Source organism: Hoplias malabaricus, chromosome 6 (assembly GCF_029633855.1).
Source record: "Hoplias malabaricus isolate fHopMal1 chromosome 6, fHopMal1.hap1, whole genome shotgun sequence".
Lineage (NCBI taxonomy): Eukaryota > Metazoa > Chordata > Actinopteri > Characiformes > Erythrinidae > Hoplias > Hoplias malabaricus.
Genome location: NC_089805.1, coordinates 12,831,869 through 12,849,368, shown reverse-complemented (window position 1 = coordinate 12,849,368; position 17,500 = coordinate 12,831,869). Strand labels below are relative to the sequence as shown.

At 42.9% G+C, this 17,500-nt stretch overlaps 2 protein-coding genes across 2 annotated transcripts in view; both read right to left on the bottom strand.

Moving 5' to 3' along the window:
* The window catches only part of hivep3a (HIVEP zinc finger 3a), a 35,668-nt gene extending 29,609 nt beyond the window's left edge, over positions 1-6,059 (bottom strand). The window contains exon 1 of the mRNA XM_066674759.1: positions 5,943-6,059. The gene's annotated coding sequence lies outside the window, so the exon portion shown is untranslated. The remainder of the gene's footprint in view (positions 1-5,942) is intronic.
* Positions 6,060-11,443: 5,384 nt separating this feature from the next.
* serinc2 (serine incorporator 2) overlaps positions 11,444-17,500 on the bottom strand; it is an 11,943-nt gene continuing 5,886 nt past the window's right edge. The window contains exons 8-10 of the mRNA XM_066673941.1: positions 16,782-16,917; positions 13,686-13,901; positions 11,444-12,785 (exon numbers count right to left, since the gene is read on the bottom strand). Of these exons, the coding sequence (XP_066530038.1) occupies positions 12,647-12,785; positions 13,686-13,901; positions 16,782-16,917 (491 nt within the window). The 3' untranslated portion in view covers positions 11,444-12,646. The remainder of the gene's footprint in view (positions 12,786-13,685; positions 13,902-16,781; positions 16,918-17,500) is intronic.

Sequence of the window (17,500 nt, the reverse complement as noted above, 5' to 3'; positions counted from 1 at the left end):
CACACAGCGAGAAGGCAGTGGGAGCTCAGTCTCAGTCACAGAGAGGCGTCCTGTTTCCCTCGGTTACGGGAACGCCAGTTAAGATCAGGCTCGGGTTTAAGGTAATATTCGGGATTATTAGTAAGAGCTCTTAACAATGGTTAAATCAGGGAGAAAAACACTGGGTCATTATACACAGAACAGACTTCTTTTCTTCCTCCAATCCCCTGTCTGCTCTCTCCATCAACTGAAGCACAGTCACAGTCACATGCTCAGGTGGCTCTGGTCTTTAGAGCAACAGGGGGTTATGTCGTACTATGTTTATTATCTCTGCCCTTCACACTGTGAAAGATTATAACCTTCAGAGAAAGTGGGATCCATAACAGCCATGCAAGACCTGGAATCTCCCCAACACTGCCCCCATCAGGCACACAGCACTTATAGCATCCATATCCGATGCCTCTTTCACACATGAGCTCAGGAGAATGTCTAGAGAAACTCCGTGTGGGGTCAGGAGACGTCCTGGCGCGGATTTTCCACGTGAGGTGCGCTCTGGCAGCGGGAAATGAAATGTGTGCTGTAGGAATGGGGGCGGAGCCTGTGCAGCGCGTGTAGGAGAAACTCCGGGACATTTCCCGCTCCGTTCTCACATGCGCTGACTCTGACTGCACCCGGAGACTTAACCAGGGCGAGGAGGGTAAAGTACGGGTAAAGTCCGGGATCAATGCTGCGGATCACACACACACACCTTACTGCGCAGGTGTGAAAGGGGCATCAGAAAACAGGACAACACCCTGCTGCTTGCTTCAGATCTGACTGTGTCCAGATGAACCACTCGACACTCTGGGTCTGAAAGGACGTGGAGCCGGAGAGAAGAAGGACCCTGCACTGAGAAAAGGAAAAAGACACAAAAGAAGAATTTGCCCTAGAACCTGAGGAACAGGAACAAATTTCAGCCTGTGTTTCGGTGTCCACCTAACATCAGTGAACATCAGTGAATATCAGTGAGAGACACAGCGGAGGGAAAGCGAATAAATACAAAGTTTATTTTATCAGGCCACACCCTCTGGAAAATGACTGGGAAAGAAATGAGTAAATGTCTCTAACCGCACACAAACCACACCAGGGTGAACTCTTCAACATCTCTCACATCAGCAGAAGATCCAACTTCTGGGACTGAGCTCTGTGGACTCTGAGTGGCTGCAGATTTCTGAGAAACTGAGCGAGTTTCCTGAGCAGAAAAAACAACTCCTGAGTTCACTCGAACCTGATCCGACTGAACACACAGGTGAGACCTGAACCGCAGAGTCACTCCTCAGCGCTCGCATCAGCTAAGATTCCTTCTTTCTTTCTGAAATAAGTCTTATTTGTCCTGGAACACCCCCCGGAGCAGAGCTCGGTTTCTTTCTGGACGAGGAGGTGGGTATTGAATAGCGGAGAGATCTGGAGGTGATGCTGCACCTGGAGGACCACAGCCTCCCTGACATTCAGCATCATCAGCGTTAGAGCCAGACTGTTCCAAAGCTTTATTACAAATTCCACTCATGAGAAAAGACCATCGTTTCGACATGAATCAAACACCACAGAGAAAAAGACATCACAGTTAACCCTGAATACACTGAATAACCTGTAGTTCACTGCGGTGCAATGTGTACACTCCAGAGTGGGTCACACACTTCTGCACTCTACACACTGCATTAGACGACATTAATATGTTACTGTAACTGATTTAAACTGTGTTAGCATTACACTGTTACACTCTATTCTCCTGTAGCTCTACAGTTCAGTCTGTGTACTCACTGCATCACACTCTAAAATACTCTTCAATCTTACACAGTGTGTGTGTGTGTACTGCACTGTGTGTGTGTGTTAGTGTGTACCGTACTGTAGAGTGTGTGTGTGTGTGTTTGTGTGTGTGTGTGGTGTACTGTAGTGTATGTGTTAGTGTGTGTACTGTACCGTAGTGTGTGTATGTGTTAGTGTGTGTACTGTACTGTAGTTTGTGTGTGTACCGTACTGTGTGTGTGTTACTGTGTGTATTGTGTGTACTGTACTGTAGTGTGTGTGTGTGTACTGTACTGTAGTGTGTGTATTGTGTTTAATGTACTGTAGTGTGTGTTTGTGTGTTAGTGTGTGTACTGTACTCTAGTGTGTCAGTGTGTATACTGTAGTGTGTGCTCTGTACTGTACTATAGTGTAGTGTGTATGTATTGTGTGTACTGTAGTGTGTGTGTGTGTGTGTTAGTGTGTGTACTGCAGTGTACTGTGTGTGTTAGTGTGTGTGTGTGTGTGTGTGTATTGTGTGTAATGTAGTGTGTCAGTGTGTATGGACTGTACTGTGTGTGTTAGTGTGTGTATTGTGTGTACTGTAATGTGTGTGTTAGTGTGTGCATTGTGTGTACTGTACTGTAGTGTGTGTGTACTGTAGTGTGTGTTTTGTTTGTACTGTACTGTAGTGTGTTTTTGTGTGTGTTAGTGTGTGCACTGTAGTGTACTGTAGTGTAGTGTGTGTGTGTATTGTGTGTACTGTAGTGTGTTAGTGTGTGCATTGTGTGTACTGTATTGTGTGTATGTGTTAGTGTGTGTACTGTACTGTATTGTACTGTAGTGTATGTGTGTACTGTAGTGTGTGTACTGTACTGCACTGTGTGTTAGTTTGTGTATTGTGTTTACTGTACTGTAGTGTGTGTTTGTGTGTGTGTTAGTGTGTGTACTCTACTGTAGTCTAGTGTGTTAGTGTGTGTACTGTAGTGTGTGCTCTGTACTGTAGTGTAGTGTAGTGTGTGTGTGTGGGTGTATTGTGTGTACTATAGTGTGTTAGCGTGTATGTACTGTACTGTGTGTGTATTGTGTGTACTGTAGAGTGTTAGTGTGTATGTACTGTAGTGTGTGTGTTAGTGTGTGCATTGTGTGTATGGTACTGTAGTGTATGTGTGTGTACTGTAGTGTGTGTACTCTACTGTACTGTAGTGTGTTAGTGTGTGTATTGTGTGTACTGTACTGTAGTGTGTGTATTGTGTGTACTGTACTGTAGTGTGTGTGTTAGTGTGTGGTCTGTACTGTAGTGTGTGTGTGTGTTATGTGTGTACTGTACTGTACAGTAATGTGTTAGTGGGTGTGCTGGACTGTACTGTAGTGTGTTAGTGTGTGTACTGTAGTGTGTGTACTGTACAGTACTGTAGTGTGTGTGTTAGTGTGTGTACTGTAGTGTGTGTACTGTACAGTACTGTAGTGTGTGTGTTAGTGTGTGTACTGTACTATACTGTACTGTGTGTATATTGTGTGTACTGTACTGTACTGTAGTGTGTTAGAGTGTGTATTGTGTGTACTGTAGTGTGTTAGTGTGTATGTACTGTAGTGAGTGTGTTAATTTTTGTATTGTGTGTACTGTACTGTAGTGTGTGTACTCTACTGTACTGTAGTGGTGGTAGTGTGTGTACTGTACTGTAGTGTTTGTGTTAGTGTGTGTACTTTACTGTACTGTAGTGTGTTAGTGTTTGTATTGTGTGTACTGTACTGTAGTGTGTGTGTTAGTGTGTGTATTGTGTGTACTGTACTGTAGTGTGTGTGTTAGTGCGTGGTCTGTACTGTAGTGTGTGTGTGTGTTATGTGTGTACTGTACTGTACAGTAATGTGTTAGTGGGTGTGCTGGACTGTACTGTAGTGTGTTAGTATGTGTACTGTAGTGTGTGTGTTAGTGTGTGTACTGTAGTGTGTGTACTGTACAGTACTGTAGTGTGTGTGTTAGTGTGTGTACTGTACTGTGTGTATATTGTGTGTACTGTACTGTACTGTGTTAGAGTGTGTATTGTGTGTACTGTAGTGTGTTAGTGTGTATGTACTGTAGTGAGTGTGTTAATTTTTGTATTGTGTGTACTGTACTGTAGTGTGTGTACTCTACTGTACTGTAGTGTGTGTTAGTGTGTGTACTGTACTGTAGTGTGTGTGTTAGTGTGTGTACTGTACTGTACTGTAGTGTGTGTGTGTGTGTGTGTGTGTGTGTGTGTGTGTGTGTGTGTTAGTGTGTGTACTGTACTGTACTATGGTGTGTTAGTATGTGCACAGTACACTGTACTGTAGTGTGTATTGTGTGTACTGTAGTGTGTTAGTGTGTATGTACTGTAGTGTGTTAGTGTGTATGTACTGTAGTGTGTGTACTGTACTGTAGTGTGTGTGTGTGTGTGTGTGTGTGTGTGTTAGTGTGTGTACAGTACTGTACTGTAGTGTTTGTATTGTGTGTATTGTACTGTAGTGTGTGTGTGTTAGTGTGTGTGATATTGAGTGTGTTGTGTGTACTGTACAGTAATGTCGTGTGTGTACTGTACTGTATTGAGTGTGTTGTGTGTACTGTACAGTAATGTCGTGTGTGTACTGTACTGTAGTGTGTGTGTTAGTGTGTGTATTGTGTGTACTGTACTGTAGTGTGTGTACTGTACTGTAGTGTGTTTGTGTGTGTACTGTAGTGTGTGTATTGTGTGTACTGTACTGTACTGTGTGTCTGTGTTAGCGTGGGTACTGTAGTGTGTGTATTGTGTGTACTGTACTGTGTCTATGTGTGTGAGTGTGTGTATTGTGTGTACTGTACTGTACTGTTGTGTGTGTGTGTGTTGTTTACAGCTCTCGCGCTCATTGCCGCTGCATCATTGCAACAAAAGGAGGGAGGCGTGTGCGCGCGTGCATGTTTCAGTGCGCGCGCTCTGTAAAGTGACGTGCACATCCTTTTTCCCGTATCGACCCGCGCTGAACCCGGCGGGGCGCGCGGTTATGTAACACTATCGATGACCTGTGTGAACAATACCGAGGGGCTTTTTACAAGGTTAGCCCACATTACAAAAGAAAAGCCCCCCCTTCCTCCCTCCCAGCTGTATCCCTCACTGGACCTCACCTGTGAGTATACAGCCTGACCCCTACTGTTTACCTCTGCATTCATTTACTGTTCAACCAGCGCACAGCACTCAGTGCCTACAGCAGACCCTGGGACTTGTAGAACCTCATTTTCACCGACAGAACCCAGGAGAAGCGTAGAAATATGGAATGCAATGCACGATAAAGGTGTCAGACGCGTGCAGGTGCGTTTATAAACGTAAAGCACGTTTAAAGAGCACTGACTGTACTCATCTTTATATAATAACAGCTGTTATAGAGTAAATAAGAGAAGACCTACATTAGATCATTAACCTTAAAAACACGAAAGTGTCTACTGCTCTCTTACTGTAAACATGGATGGAATTTAAATTTGAAATAAATCAATATAAGCAGCTTTAGATTGTTTATAGTCATTGCAATATATTACTAATATTAATACTAATGTACTAATATTAATACTAATGCACTAATCCTCTACTGCAATGATGTTACGCTCCTCTACATTCATTATGTTAAATCAACTGTAAAATAACAGTGTAAACATAAATAAACGGTGTAGCTTGGAGGTATATCAGCATACAATGATTGCAATAAGGGAAATATAAGAATGGAGGGATGAATAAGAGACATAATAAACATTATATATCGACAAAAAAGATGTCCGTTAATTTATTTTCGGGTTAATTCATATCATAGAAATTAATTACAAAACATGTTGCAACCCACCCCTACATCTGTAAATAAGCCGTGTTCAATGCACTAAACACCAGGTTGTGAATAAACAGAATAAAGGTTTCTTAGAAGATGCTAGCCACAAAAATAAACATGGATCTCGCGCTCAATCCCCAAAAATCCCGCGATATTTGCAGTTATTCCCATACACACTCATATTAGCCTCGTTTTGTGGCTTTAAAGCATACCTCCACCAACCTCCAGTGCGGCATCACAGCTGTCTCAACCCCAACAGCTTCCTCGCGCTGCTCAGTGCATGCTTAAGCTCGCGGGTGCATGCAGTAACGTCACATTGCTTTGCATTGCAATGCTACAGCGCGAGCTAAACATTAAACATTAAATTAGACATTAAAACTATTCGTTACCTGCTCGCGTGCTTCTTTCTCGTGCATTTGGTTCACACACACACACACACACATGCGCGGCGCGACGGCGGCTGAGGAGCTGCAGCAGTCTCGCGCCACAAGCGCACGAGACCGAGCCGAGGAAGCCACGCCCCCTGCTCCCCGTCCTTTCCAGTCAGCGCCGTAAACTCACCGCCTTTGTTCTCAAATCTCGCTTTTTCTCTCAATGAACCTTCACATTTCTAGCATTTCTGAGGTAAAAGTGGGCATGTTTATCGCAGCTGTGGTGTTTTTAATGAGTAATAATAAAAAGCAAGAGCAGAACAGTAGCTTTAGCAACTGTGATTATCATTTCTGGTTTATTCTCACAATAAACACAATCAGCATACATTCAGAATGAATTTAGACACTCAACTAAAATGAAAGCAGTAAAAGTCTGCAGCTAGAAAATGAAACAAACAAAAGTGCAAAAGAAAAAAGAACAAATAAAAGTGCAAATCTGATGCTTTGCTTGCAGCAAGTCATACTACAGAGCTCTAAATTTCCTCCCACACTCCAAACACTCATATTGGTAGGTGGAGTGGCCCACAGGTGTGTGTGACAGGGTGAATGTGAGACACTGTCCACAGGTGAGTGTGAGTGTGTGAAATTGTCCATAGCTGTTAGTGTGAGTGACTGTGAGTTTGTAAAATTGTCCACAGACTGGGTGAGTTTGTGAGTGACTGGGTGAGCATGTGAAACTATCCACAGGTGAGTGTGTGACTGGGTAAAACTGTCCATTGCTGTGTGTGTGTGTGTGTGTGAGAGAGAGAGAGAGAGAGAGTGTGTGTGTGTGTGTGTGTGTGTGTATTGTTCTGTTTCTGCAGTCATAGGGAGTCTGTTTATCTGGAGAAGACGCTGTCATCTGTCTCCATGAGAAATGCATACTGTGAATTTAATTATGAACTGTGCAATGATTCTGAACCATTATTTGGGTTTTATATGATATTGTATTTTATATGTTAAATCCAAATAAAGTATTATGAATGTGTGTGTGTGTGTGTGTGTGTGTGTGTGTGTGTGTGTGTGTGTGTGTGTGTGTGTGTGAATGACAGGGCGAGTGAGTGTGGGTGAGTGTGTGAAACTGTCCATAGGTGTTATAGTGTGAGTGACTGGGTGAGTGTGTGGAACTGTCCATAGGTGTTATAGTGTGAGTGACTGGGTGAGTGTGTGGAACTGTCCATAGGTGTTATAGTGTGAGTGACTGAGAGTGAGTGAGAGTAAAATTGTCCAGAGTTGTGACTGGGTGAGTGTGTGAGTGCCTGGGTGAGTGTGATGTCTTGTGATAGACTGGCACTCAGTCCATTGTGTGTTCCCAATAATTCTGACCCATCTCATTTCTCTATGAAAGTTAATTTATTTAATTTATAATTTAGATTTTTTATATAAATGCTTAATTATGAACACCCTTAACATGGGCAAAAAATCTAATGTACATTATACAAATATTACTCTACAAAAATGCTTTGTTGACCCAACAGTGTTCCCTCCTTGTGCCCAGTTATTCTGGGTAGGATCCGGACCCATCACCGCCCTGAACTGGATAAAGGCTACAGACAATGAATGAATGAATGCATGTATACCAGAACCAAGTCCAATCAAGCCATAATGGATGTGCATTTAAAAAGGCCTAATGCTGTATACCCAAGGTCTTTCCTTCTCAGTCTGCTGCATTTGGTAATTTCCAAATTAAAAGCGGTTATTTTTAGGTTCTAAACAGTTTGGAATATTTCTATGGCAAAGGCCCTTTGGGGTCTGTCCCCTGAGTGCCAACCCCTTACTGTTGGTCCTCAGATGATTCCGAGTGAATGCAAAAAGCACATAATGATCGCCGCTGAGACTGGTTATTCCTGGACACCATTTTTCCCTCTACATCACCCTGAGTCCATTACAGTGAATTGTCACAATCTCTAAGCAGGTGGTTGAGACATGGAGATTGTTTTGATGATGATGGTTGTAATGGAGATGGTTTTGATGGTGATGATGATGATGATGGAAAATAATGGACATCTCAACTCTATGTTCTAATTTCTCTCACTGTGTCCTACATATGCCTCTCCATCAGGACTGGGTTTAAAACCACAACCTTCTACAAACTATGGCCAGATGTCACGCCCAGGTCTTCTCATGTCTGTTTTCTCTGCCATGTGCTCTCTCAGCACATGGCTCTGTTTGTTGTTGCCCTAGTCCCGTCTTTGTTCCGCCTCCTCATCTGTGTCTCATTTGTTACCCTGCCCCCTCGTTATCTGTCTCAGGTGTGTCTCGTCTGTGTTTTGTATTTAAGTCCCCTTCTCTCACTTCCTCTTGTCGGACATTTTCACCTTGGTTGTGTTTCGTATCCAGTTGCTTCATTTCTAATGTCTAAGTCGTATCGCTCCCGTCAGTTTGTCTGTTCCTCGTTTTGTCTCGTCCGTGACTCGCTTGTTTCTCTGTCGTCAAGTCTGTCTGTTGCTGCTTTCCCTCATTTTGGTTTGTGCCCCAGTCTCTGTTTCGTGATTCCTTTTTGTAAATAAAGTTTATCTGTGTTTTAGCGTATGCCTCTGTCAGTCCGCCCCCCCCCCCCCGCGATCCTGACACCAGACACCAGCTGTGTGTCCACCACCATCTATTGTAGCCATGTCCTGTAGGAGGACGTCTGGTTCCATTCACCTTCTAGAGCAGAGAATTTTGGATGTATACTTTTAAGTCTAATAATGTCATGTTTATAAAAACATTTTGGATTTGTTTTCACGAAACTTGGACATGTTCTTAGCGCCCCCTAGCATGTCCCTGGAAAACCAGTTATCAACAACCTAGCAACAACCTGGGATACCATAGTGACGGCAACAAATTGGGACGATGGCAACATCTTAGAATTTTCTTCTAAAACCATAGCAACCAGCTGGCAATTACTTAAGCTGTGTTGTTATGCTGTTGTTAGGCAGTTGCTAGGGTATCCCAACTCATTGCTAGGAGGTTGATAATTGCCAGCACCGTAGAAATTCCCTAGCAACCACATGGGTCACTCGTCAATATCTCTCCACCTGCTTCTAAAACCACACAAACCAGAAGGGAACCACTTAAGCTCTGCATTGTTTATTTGTTTATACATTTAAAAAAATACTTTTCAAATTTTCATCACTGATTTTCTTTATCATTCATTCAGTATCTGCTTATCCAGTTCAGGGTCACGGTGGGTCCAGAGCCTACCTGGAATAATTGGGCGCAAGGTGGGAATACACCCTGGAGGGGGCACCAGTCCTTCACAGGGCAACACACACACACACACACCTATGGACACTTTTGAGTTGCTAATCCACCTACCAACATGTGTTTTTGGACTGTGGGAGGAAACCAGAGCACCCAGAGGAAACCCACGAGGACACAGGGCGAACACACCAACTCCTCACAGACAGTCAACCGGAGCGGGAATCGAACCCACAACCTCCAGGCCCCTGGAGCTGTGTGACTGCAACACTACCTGCTGCGCCACCATGCCGCCCTGATGTTCTTTATCTTTGAGCAAATTTAAACTTTATTAACTTCAGGCTCCCAGCCGTGCACTGCACCATCCCTCAGTGTCCCCAACACAGACATGATCACAGCCATATGCAAGTTTGAAGTCTCTCTCTCTCTCTTTCTGACCTGGGATGTGGTGCAGTGGAGGTTATATAACAGAATTAGATTTACCCACTGCTTCCTGCTGTGTGTGTGTGTGTGTTGGGGCATCCTGTCCATCACTGACTGAGAGATATTTAATCTGCAGAGAGTAGTAGGACAGTATCAACACTGTGTTTCAGAGACACTCCTGGTCTATTTCAGACGAGGCTCAGTTCGTACTCAGACCCACTCTGTTAAGGATGGACGATGAGGTGATATAATATCAGTATCGCGATAACACACAACCTACAGGACACACAGGAAACGTAGGGCGTTAATCAGCTGTGTTTCACTGCAGTGACAGCCTCTATTCTTTGGGAAGAGTGTATACTATTTGCAGGAACATTGCTGTGAGCATGAATGTGAGGAACTCAGCATTCATGACTCAACTTTAGTAGCATTGGAACTTGCCGCCGTAATGATTTGGATTGTTCCCTCTCCCATCAACTCTCTCTCTCTCTCTTTCTCTCTCTCTCTCCCTCTCTCTCTCTCTCTCTCTCTCTCTTCCTCTCTCTCTCTGGATGAATGTGAGTTTTGTGTTCACCTAATGAGTCTTGTGAGGGGAAATCACCAAATCACAAAATCACATTCCCCAAAATCTGTTCCGCTGCCAAGTGTGTGTGTGTGAGAAAGAGAGAGAGAGAGAGAGTGTGTGTGTGTGTGTGAGAGAGAGAGAGAGAGAGAGAGAGAGAGAGAGAGAGACAGAGAGAGAGAGAGAACCCAGTTACAGTAGCTCAGTCACCTCAGTCCAAACATCTGTGTCCTGCTCTCACACACTCTTCGCCCACACACTGCATCCAGGAGTGTGTGGACACTAGTCCACGCTGAGTGAAGCCATTTTAAGGTTCACACACTTTTGGACGCAGTGTGTATAATCTCCAAGAAAAGCATCATCACCAACTCCATGGGGGCCCCCTAGTGGTTTGGGTCGTGTAAAACCCATGGAATACCCCAAGCCCGACTATACAGAACTATTTCTTCTTAGAATAAATCCAATGTTACCCTTTCCAGATAAAACACCACATACTGATGTGATAAAATGATGCACAGGTCTCTGTACTGTTGGGGGCGCTGTGTTTGTTTCTGAGTGAGGACAAGGGCTTATTCAGAGCTGAGTGTGGAGCAGTCAGTGCTGAGCCCTGTTGTGTTTAATCAGAGGAACCGTGTGTGTAAGTAAGAAGCGACTGTATCTTTTAAGGTGGAGTGGTTTGTGTGAGTTAGAAGTGACTGTATCTTGTTAGTGTCTGAAGTGTAAATTGTCTGTAAGTGTTTATTCACTGTTTGAATTCCCACAGAATCTCGTGTGTAACTTGAGCTGTTTAGTTTTGTAGCACTTTCGCTCTGTGTTTACTTTCATTTATAGAGTCAGTTCCACCTTAAGTAATGTAACTGTAACAGCAAGAATAAGTCAGTGTTGCCCCCTGTGGAGCAGGAATAGAGCAGCATCCTCATCTCGGTTGGTGATTTTCAGAGTTTGGAGTCTCTCCGTTGTCTAAAAACCTCCAGATGGAGTTTCTCTGCTGTGAGCAGAGAGAGAGAAAGCCTAGCACCGGACCCAGACACTTTGTTTTTTTTTACCCATTTACAGACACTGTGGCTTCGTAAACACATTAGAGCGGTTTCCAGAGCAAACCAACTGCAGAGCAGCACATGGAGAGGACACACTCTCAGAGCTTTATACACAGGGTGATTACAATCATGAACATCACCTTTAATGCAGTTAAATCTGCTCCAAAGTCTGAAAACGTCTGCTGTACGTCACCTCACGCTGTTCTGAGAAGACATCAGCACGGTTTCTTTTCAAAAGAAAAGCACAAGAGTAATTAATAGTTTATTTCTAAGCTTTAATTTGATCTGAAATATGATAAACGTGTAAAATACCAAAGCAGTATTCAGTATAAAACAAACAAATCTCCTTCAAACAGAAAATATAAAGGCACTTGCTTCTCTTTGATCCCCCTCCAGCAGAAACACTGCTGTGTGCAGATGTTTTGGGAGACTTGGTCCTATCGCATCTTGTGTTGAATTCATTTTTACTGGAATTTTACGGTGACAATAATACCTAGTGTTACTTTAAAGAGCGTTTATTGGAGGCACAATGTTTTATTCAGAGAAGAACAATATTAAAATCTGAGTAAAATGTTGCCATGTTTTATTTGTTTTTGTTTATTAGATCTAGCCTTTGGGAATTAAAATGTGTTCACTTCATTCCCCCTGTTTTTAAAGCAGCGAAAAGCCCAAACCTCTGCACACAACTGTTAATACACTAACTATATAACATTGTTAAAGTCTGCACCAACACCGATCTCACACACGACGACAGTCTGATTTACTATAGTGCACATATAGAGACAAGTGCAGGTGATGAAATCACATTCCCTGCGTCTACAGGATTATATTACAGACAAATATCAGATTATAGAAATCATATAAACACCCCCGAGAGTCCCAAAGACAACACCCAGTCCCACATCATTCTTAATGATTCTTTATAAAGTTTTACAAAAAAAAGACACTTTCTCTGAAGTCAGATTGTGTTTGTATTGGATCAGAAACATCACGAGGTCCTTCGCGCTCCTCTTTAAAAGCAGAGCCCTGGCCTCAGAACTCAAGCATGGATTTTCAGAACCTTCTCCTTGCGCTGCTTCCTTGGCGTTCACACAGTGGGGAGTGAAGCGAGGTGGATGAGGGCTGTGGTTGAGATATTTGAGCTGTAATCTCAGAGTCAGGGAGCAGGAGCCGAGGGGGAGTGATTACAGTGATGTAGAATGTTATGAATTTGTGAGTATTCTGATTTTCTGTAGATGAGATGCTGCTCCGTGAGGATGAGGGGAGGAACAGTGTGATATTATCATATTATTATTATTATAGTGTTATTGTGATTAATGTAAATATGTCACACAAACCTGTCGAGAGGAATGCTGTGATGTTATGATCCTGTTATTATACTAATATTGTTATAACTTTGGTGTATTTGCTGAAACCTCGTTTGAGGGATGAGGGAGGGATAGGGTGAAATTATGATATTGATTGATTATTGTGGTATTTTAGTTGAAATCCCTGTTGGGGAACATGAGGGGAGCGACGAGGGTCCACAGGTACAGAGCCAGAGCGATCCAGCTGGAGCTGATCTTCACCCACACGGCCGGCATTGAACTCTGCATCGTCTGGTAATCTGTGTCTGGCCTTTAACAGAGAGAGAGAGAGAGAGAGAGAGTGAGTGAGCGGCTGTACATGAGTTAGTACTGGACTGAATTTACACAATACATTGAGTTGAAACAGACCTGAGGACACAGGTTAGAGCAGTGAGTGTCTGATTCCCTGTTTTCATGTGTTGCTGAGGTAGTTGGTGATAGTTTTGTTGATGAAAGTTTTATAATCAGTTTGTGAGAGTCACTGACCAGTGAGTGGTTTGCGGCTGCTAACTTTAGCCGGAGTAGCTCACTTTTAACCATTATACATCGATTCTGGTAATAAGTGCTTTTCCCTAGTTGCTGTGTGGATTAAACGACTGAAGTAACACTTTGTGTTGGTGGAGCCTACTCTTTGTTGAGGACAGTGTTATAATCCGGTTCTGAGAGTTACTGGTGAACGAGGGCAAGGGCTAGCATCTGCTAACATTAGCCGGATTAGCTCAGTTTTTGGCACTGGACACAGATTCTGGTAATACGTGCTGTGGGTTGCTGTGGTTATATCAGCTAGAGAACCACCAAAGTTACACTTTATGGTTCTAATAACACGGTGTGTATTTGCCTGTGACCGAGAGACAGGTAGAGTGTGTGTTAATAGAAGCCCAGGAAGCCGGTGTGTGTTTACCTGTGACCGAGAGACAGGTAGAGTGTGTGTTAGTAGAAGCCCAGAGAGCCGGTTGTGTTTAAGTGTGTGAGAGACTTTATTTCTCAACAGTACTGTAAACATGAATTACACTCAGCAGCAGGTAGGGGGAGCTCAGGAGATGAAAAAGCCAATTAATTAATTGTATTCCTTTAAAAACTGATGTAATTCAGTAGGACCTCTTCTTTACTTGTTCTCTTATGGACTTTGGGATAATGCTGTAATATTCCAGAGTCTGAGGCAGATACTCACTGATACCAGTTGGTGAGAGTCATCATGATGTAGAGCGAGGCCAGAACGAGACAGAAGTGGAAGAAGGAGTAGCTGTAGGTGACTCCGTCCTCCTCGTTATCCACCGCTCGTCTCACACCGTCTCCGTCAACGTTTGCTTCTGCGTCAGCCGCCAAACCCTGAGTCTCCTCCGTCTGCATCAGTTTATTCACCTGTGTGTTGTTAGACGAGCGGATACTGGGGAGAAGAGGGCGGAATGTAAAGGAGCTTTATTCAAAAAAGATTCACATCAGAAGCTATGAGAAATAATGTAAAATAATCCACACAATCCCAGAAATCTCGCACCCATTTTATAAGTTAAATAATGTAAAATAAAATAGGGACCTTTCCAACTCTCTGCAGCAAGCTGTTACCCTCAGAAGACGCTTTCAGAAAGTGGCAGGGACAAAATCTGCAATTTCTGAGATGGGAAAGGACATGTCTTCCTCCTGAACAGCACCAATAAGCAATTTTCTCTACCAAAGACGGAGCGGCGCCCGGATATGGACCCAGACACTGTCTTATCTGAGACTGCACCTCAAACTACTAAAAACAACTAAGAACTATGTCATTTTGATCAGAGGGTTTATTTTTACTGATGTGAATTTTGTAGTCATTACGGCACAGGTATAGCGCTCCAGGAAACTCATAGATCCAGACGAGGGAAGGGACGATAAGGACAAAATTTAATATAAACAATAAATAAAACACTGAAAAACTGCCAAGAAATGAAAGCAACATGACATCACCATCAAACAACAACATCTGGGCTTGTGATGAACTGACGACAGCACCCTCTAATGACCGTCAGTCAGTGACAGATGATGTAATGTGAAAAAATGTTAGTAAATCATTGTTATTGAAACACTTTATCGTGATAAGTATTGATACTGAATTGTGGTCCAGTCCTAACTGTGCATATCACGTGATGGTCAGCCAATCAGATCTGTGCATTATGATGAGTGCCGGGACTTGATGTAAAGACACACACAGGGTGGGGCTCAATGCTGAACATGGACACTGAACAGCCAATCAGTTAGTTACGGATAAAGGTTTTATGATTTATAATTTGTCCATAATTTAATTCAGTGAGAAAACATTTAAATAAAAATATTTTGAAGCATAATTGTAAATGTAATTAGATTTCATTTAAAGTTGATATAAACGCTGGGCTACTTCAGTAAACAGCATACAGCACTGATCAGAACTCAGGTGAAGCATTATGACCTTCCGGACCTTGTCTTGAGAAAATTATCTCTAACTGGACCTTAATCTCTAATGTCTAACTGAATTTTAATGAATGACCCCTGCCCTATTCTTTCCAAAATTAATGTTTCTTCAGCAAAAATAGGAAATGGAAAATATTAAAGCACACATACAGCAATATAGCTGTAAAATATAAGGCTGTTGTGAACCCATCATGGTTGTGATGTCTTGATGAGCCTTTCCTCAGATTGCTTTTTGCCCCAGAATCCAGAACGGCCAATCAGAACCGACCTCATTTACATAATGTACATACAGGGGTTGGACAATCAAACTGAAACACCTGGTTTTAGACCACAATAATTTATTAGTTTAAAGTTTAAAGAAAGTCTGAACAGTTTTCCGAACTGCATGGTGAATTAAGCGGGTCTGTAGGCCCCAATGTAAGGGACAGTCGTCAAAGTGCACATCCTTAGTGCTGAATTTCAAAATATAATTTCGTCACTGTAGGACCAAAAATTTAAAACCAATTGCATTAAAGCCAGGCTTATTATCACAAGTAAATGCAGCCTACAGTAAGACAGATGGGAGTAGATTTTAGTGTTTAATTTCAATGATTAGTTAAAATATTAACAAATCTTTAATGTAGGACACTAAATTGTAAAAGCAAAGAGCAGAAACATGATACATGAAAGTTTGCATATTACAGTAACTATTAAGATTTTGAAGTTCAGCACAGGACTTAAGGATGTGCACTTTGATAGTGGTCCCTTACACTGGCACCTGAAGACCCGCTTAATTCACCATTCAGTTCATAAAACTGTGTTCAGACTTTCTTTAAACAAACAATAAAAATAAAACAAAAGTGTAGTCTTGAACTTGTGTTCTCTGGAGAAGGAATAAAAGTGTAAAACTTGTCATGAGCTCCCTTTTAACCAATGTGTGTCCAATATTGTATATAAAAACGTGAAGCTGGGTTTTCAGTGGCATGGACAGCGCTACTGTTGTTGGATATTCTGAAGCCTTTTTTTCTGATGGTGTTTTGTCTGAGGGAGTTTAGGCTGAGGGCGTTTGGTCTGAAGCTTTTTTTTTCAAGGGAGTTTGGTCTGAAGCTTTTTTTTCTGAGGGAGTTTGGTCTGAAGCTTTTTTTTTCTGTGGGCGTTTGGTCTGAAGCATTTTGTTCCGAGGGAGTTTGGGCTGAGGCCGTTTGGTCTGAAGCTTTTTTTCTGAGGGAGTTAGGGCTGAGGCTGTTTGGTTTGAAGTCTGATGTTAATTACACAAGTTCTGAGACATGACAATGGTTTTCCTGAGACTTGATGTTGTTTCGTATGAGGAATGATGCCATTCTGTTCAATGCCTGAGTACTGACGCCGAGTTCTGAGGATGTCCTAAAACGTACACTGTATCAGAGGGATTTTAAGCCATTCTTCTTGCAGGATAGTGGCCAGGTCACTACAGAAAACGTTTCCTAACGTTTCGCTCCTCCAAAACACCCCAAAGTGGCTCAATAATATTTAGATCTGGTGACGGCCATGGTAGATGTTCAACTTCATTTTCATGTTCATCAAACCAATCTTTCACCAGTCTTGCTGTGTGTATTGGTGCATTGTCGTCCTGATACACCGGCTTACACCTGATGCACCGCCTTCAGGATACAATGTTTGAACCATTGGATGCACATGGTCTTACTGGTGCAATGTGCAATTAATGAAGATTGGCCACCAGGCTGCTCCAATTTAGCCATGGAACCGCCCACACTAAAATGACAGGTGTTTCAGTTTCATTGTCCAACCCCTGTATATTTACACATGGCAGAGTAAGCGAAGCATCCCGTGTGATTCTGAGGGGAAATGAGACACATGTAGATGAACTCACCTGGCATAGAGAGTGCAGAAGAGAAAGATGACGAGTCCCACAATCCCCTGGGCGTCCCACCACTGCACAGAGCCGGAGGTGGAGGGGGAGGTGGTGGCATTGACCAGTTGCAGGAGACTGGGGTTACAGTTACGATCTGAAAACAATAGAGAAAAGATGATGATGATGTATGTGAAATGTATAGATAAGTCATTAATCAGGAGCTGAGGTCACTGCACACAGTTCAAAGGAGAATAGCCCCCAAAAATGGGCTGGAGCAGTGGAACTGCGTTCTCTGGGGTGGTGGGAGTTCCTCAGGACTTAGTGCCATCAAATATTCACAGCTGTGTTCCAAACTCTAGTGTTAAACCTTCTCAGAAATAAAGAGAGAAACACACCTCTGATTAATGCAAATCTAGAATGTGTCCACAAACTTTTGGCTCTAATATTTCTGGATCACACTGTAGCTCCCACACTCCAGAGAACACAGTTCCACTGTTCCACACACCAGTGCAGGGGGGGTTACGCCCCTCTGGCCAACTCTTGGCATTGGGCATATTGACTGTGTGTTTTAACTGAACTGAAAGTAGCTGAAATCACTTCTAAATGAGGAGTGTCTATAAACTTCTGGCCAGTGATTGAGGATCTAATGGAGGTTTATTTTTCCTCGTGAAGCAGCAGCGGACGAGAGGCAACTCTGACCTTAGCAACCGTTATGGTTTGCTTAGTAACGCATGCTC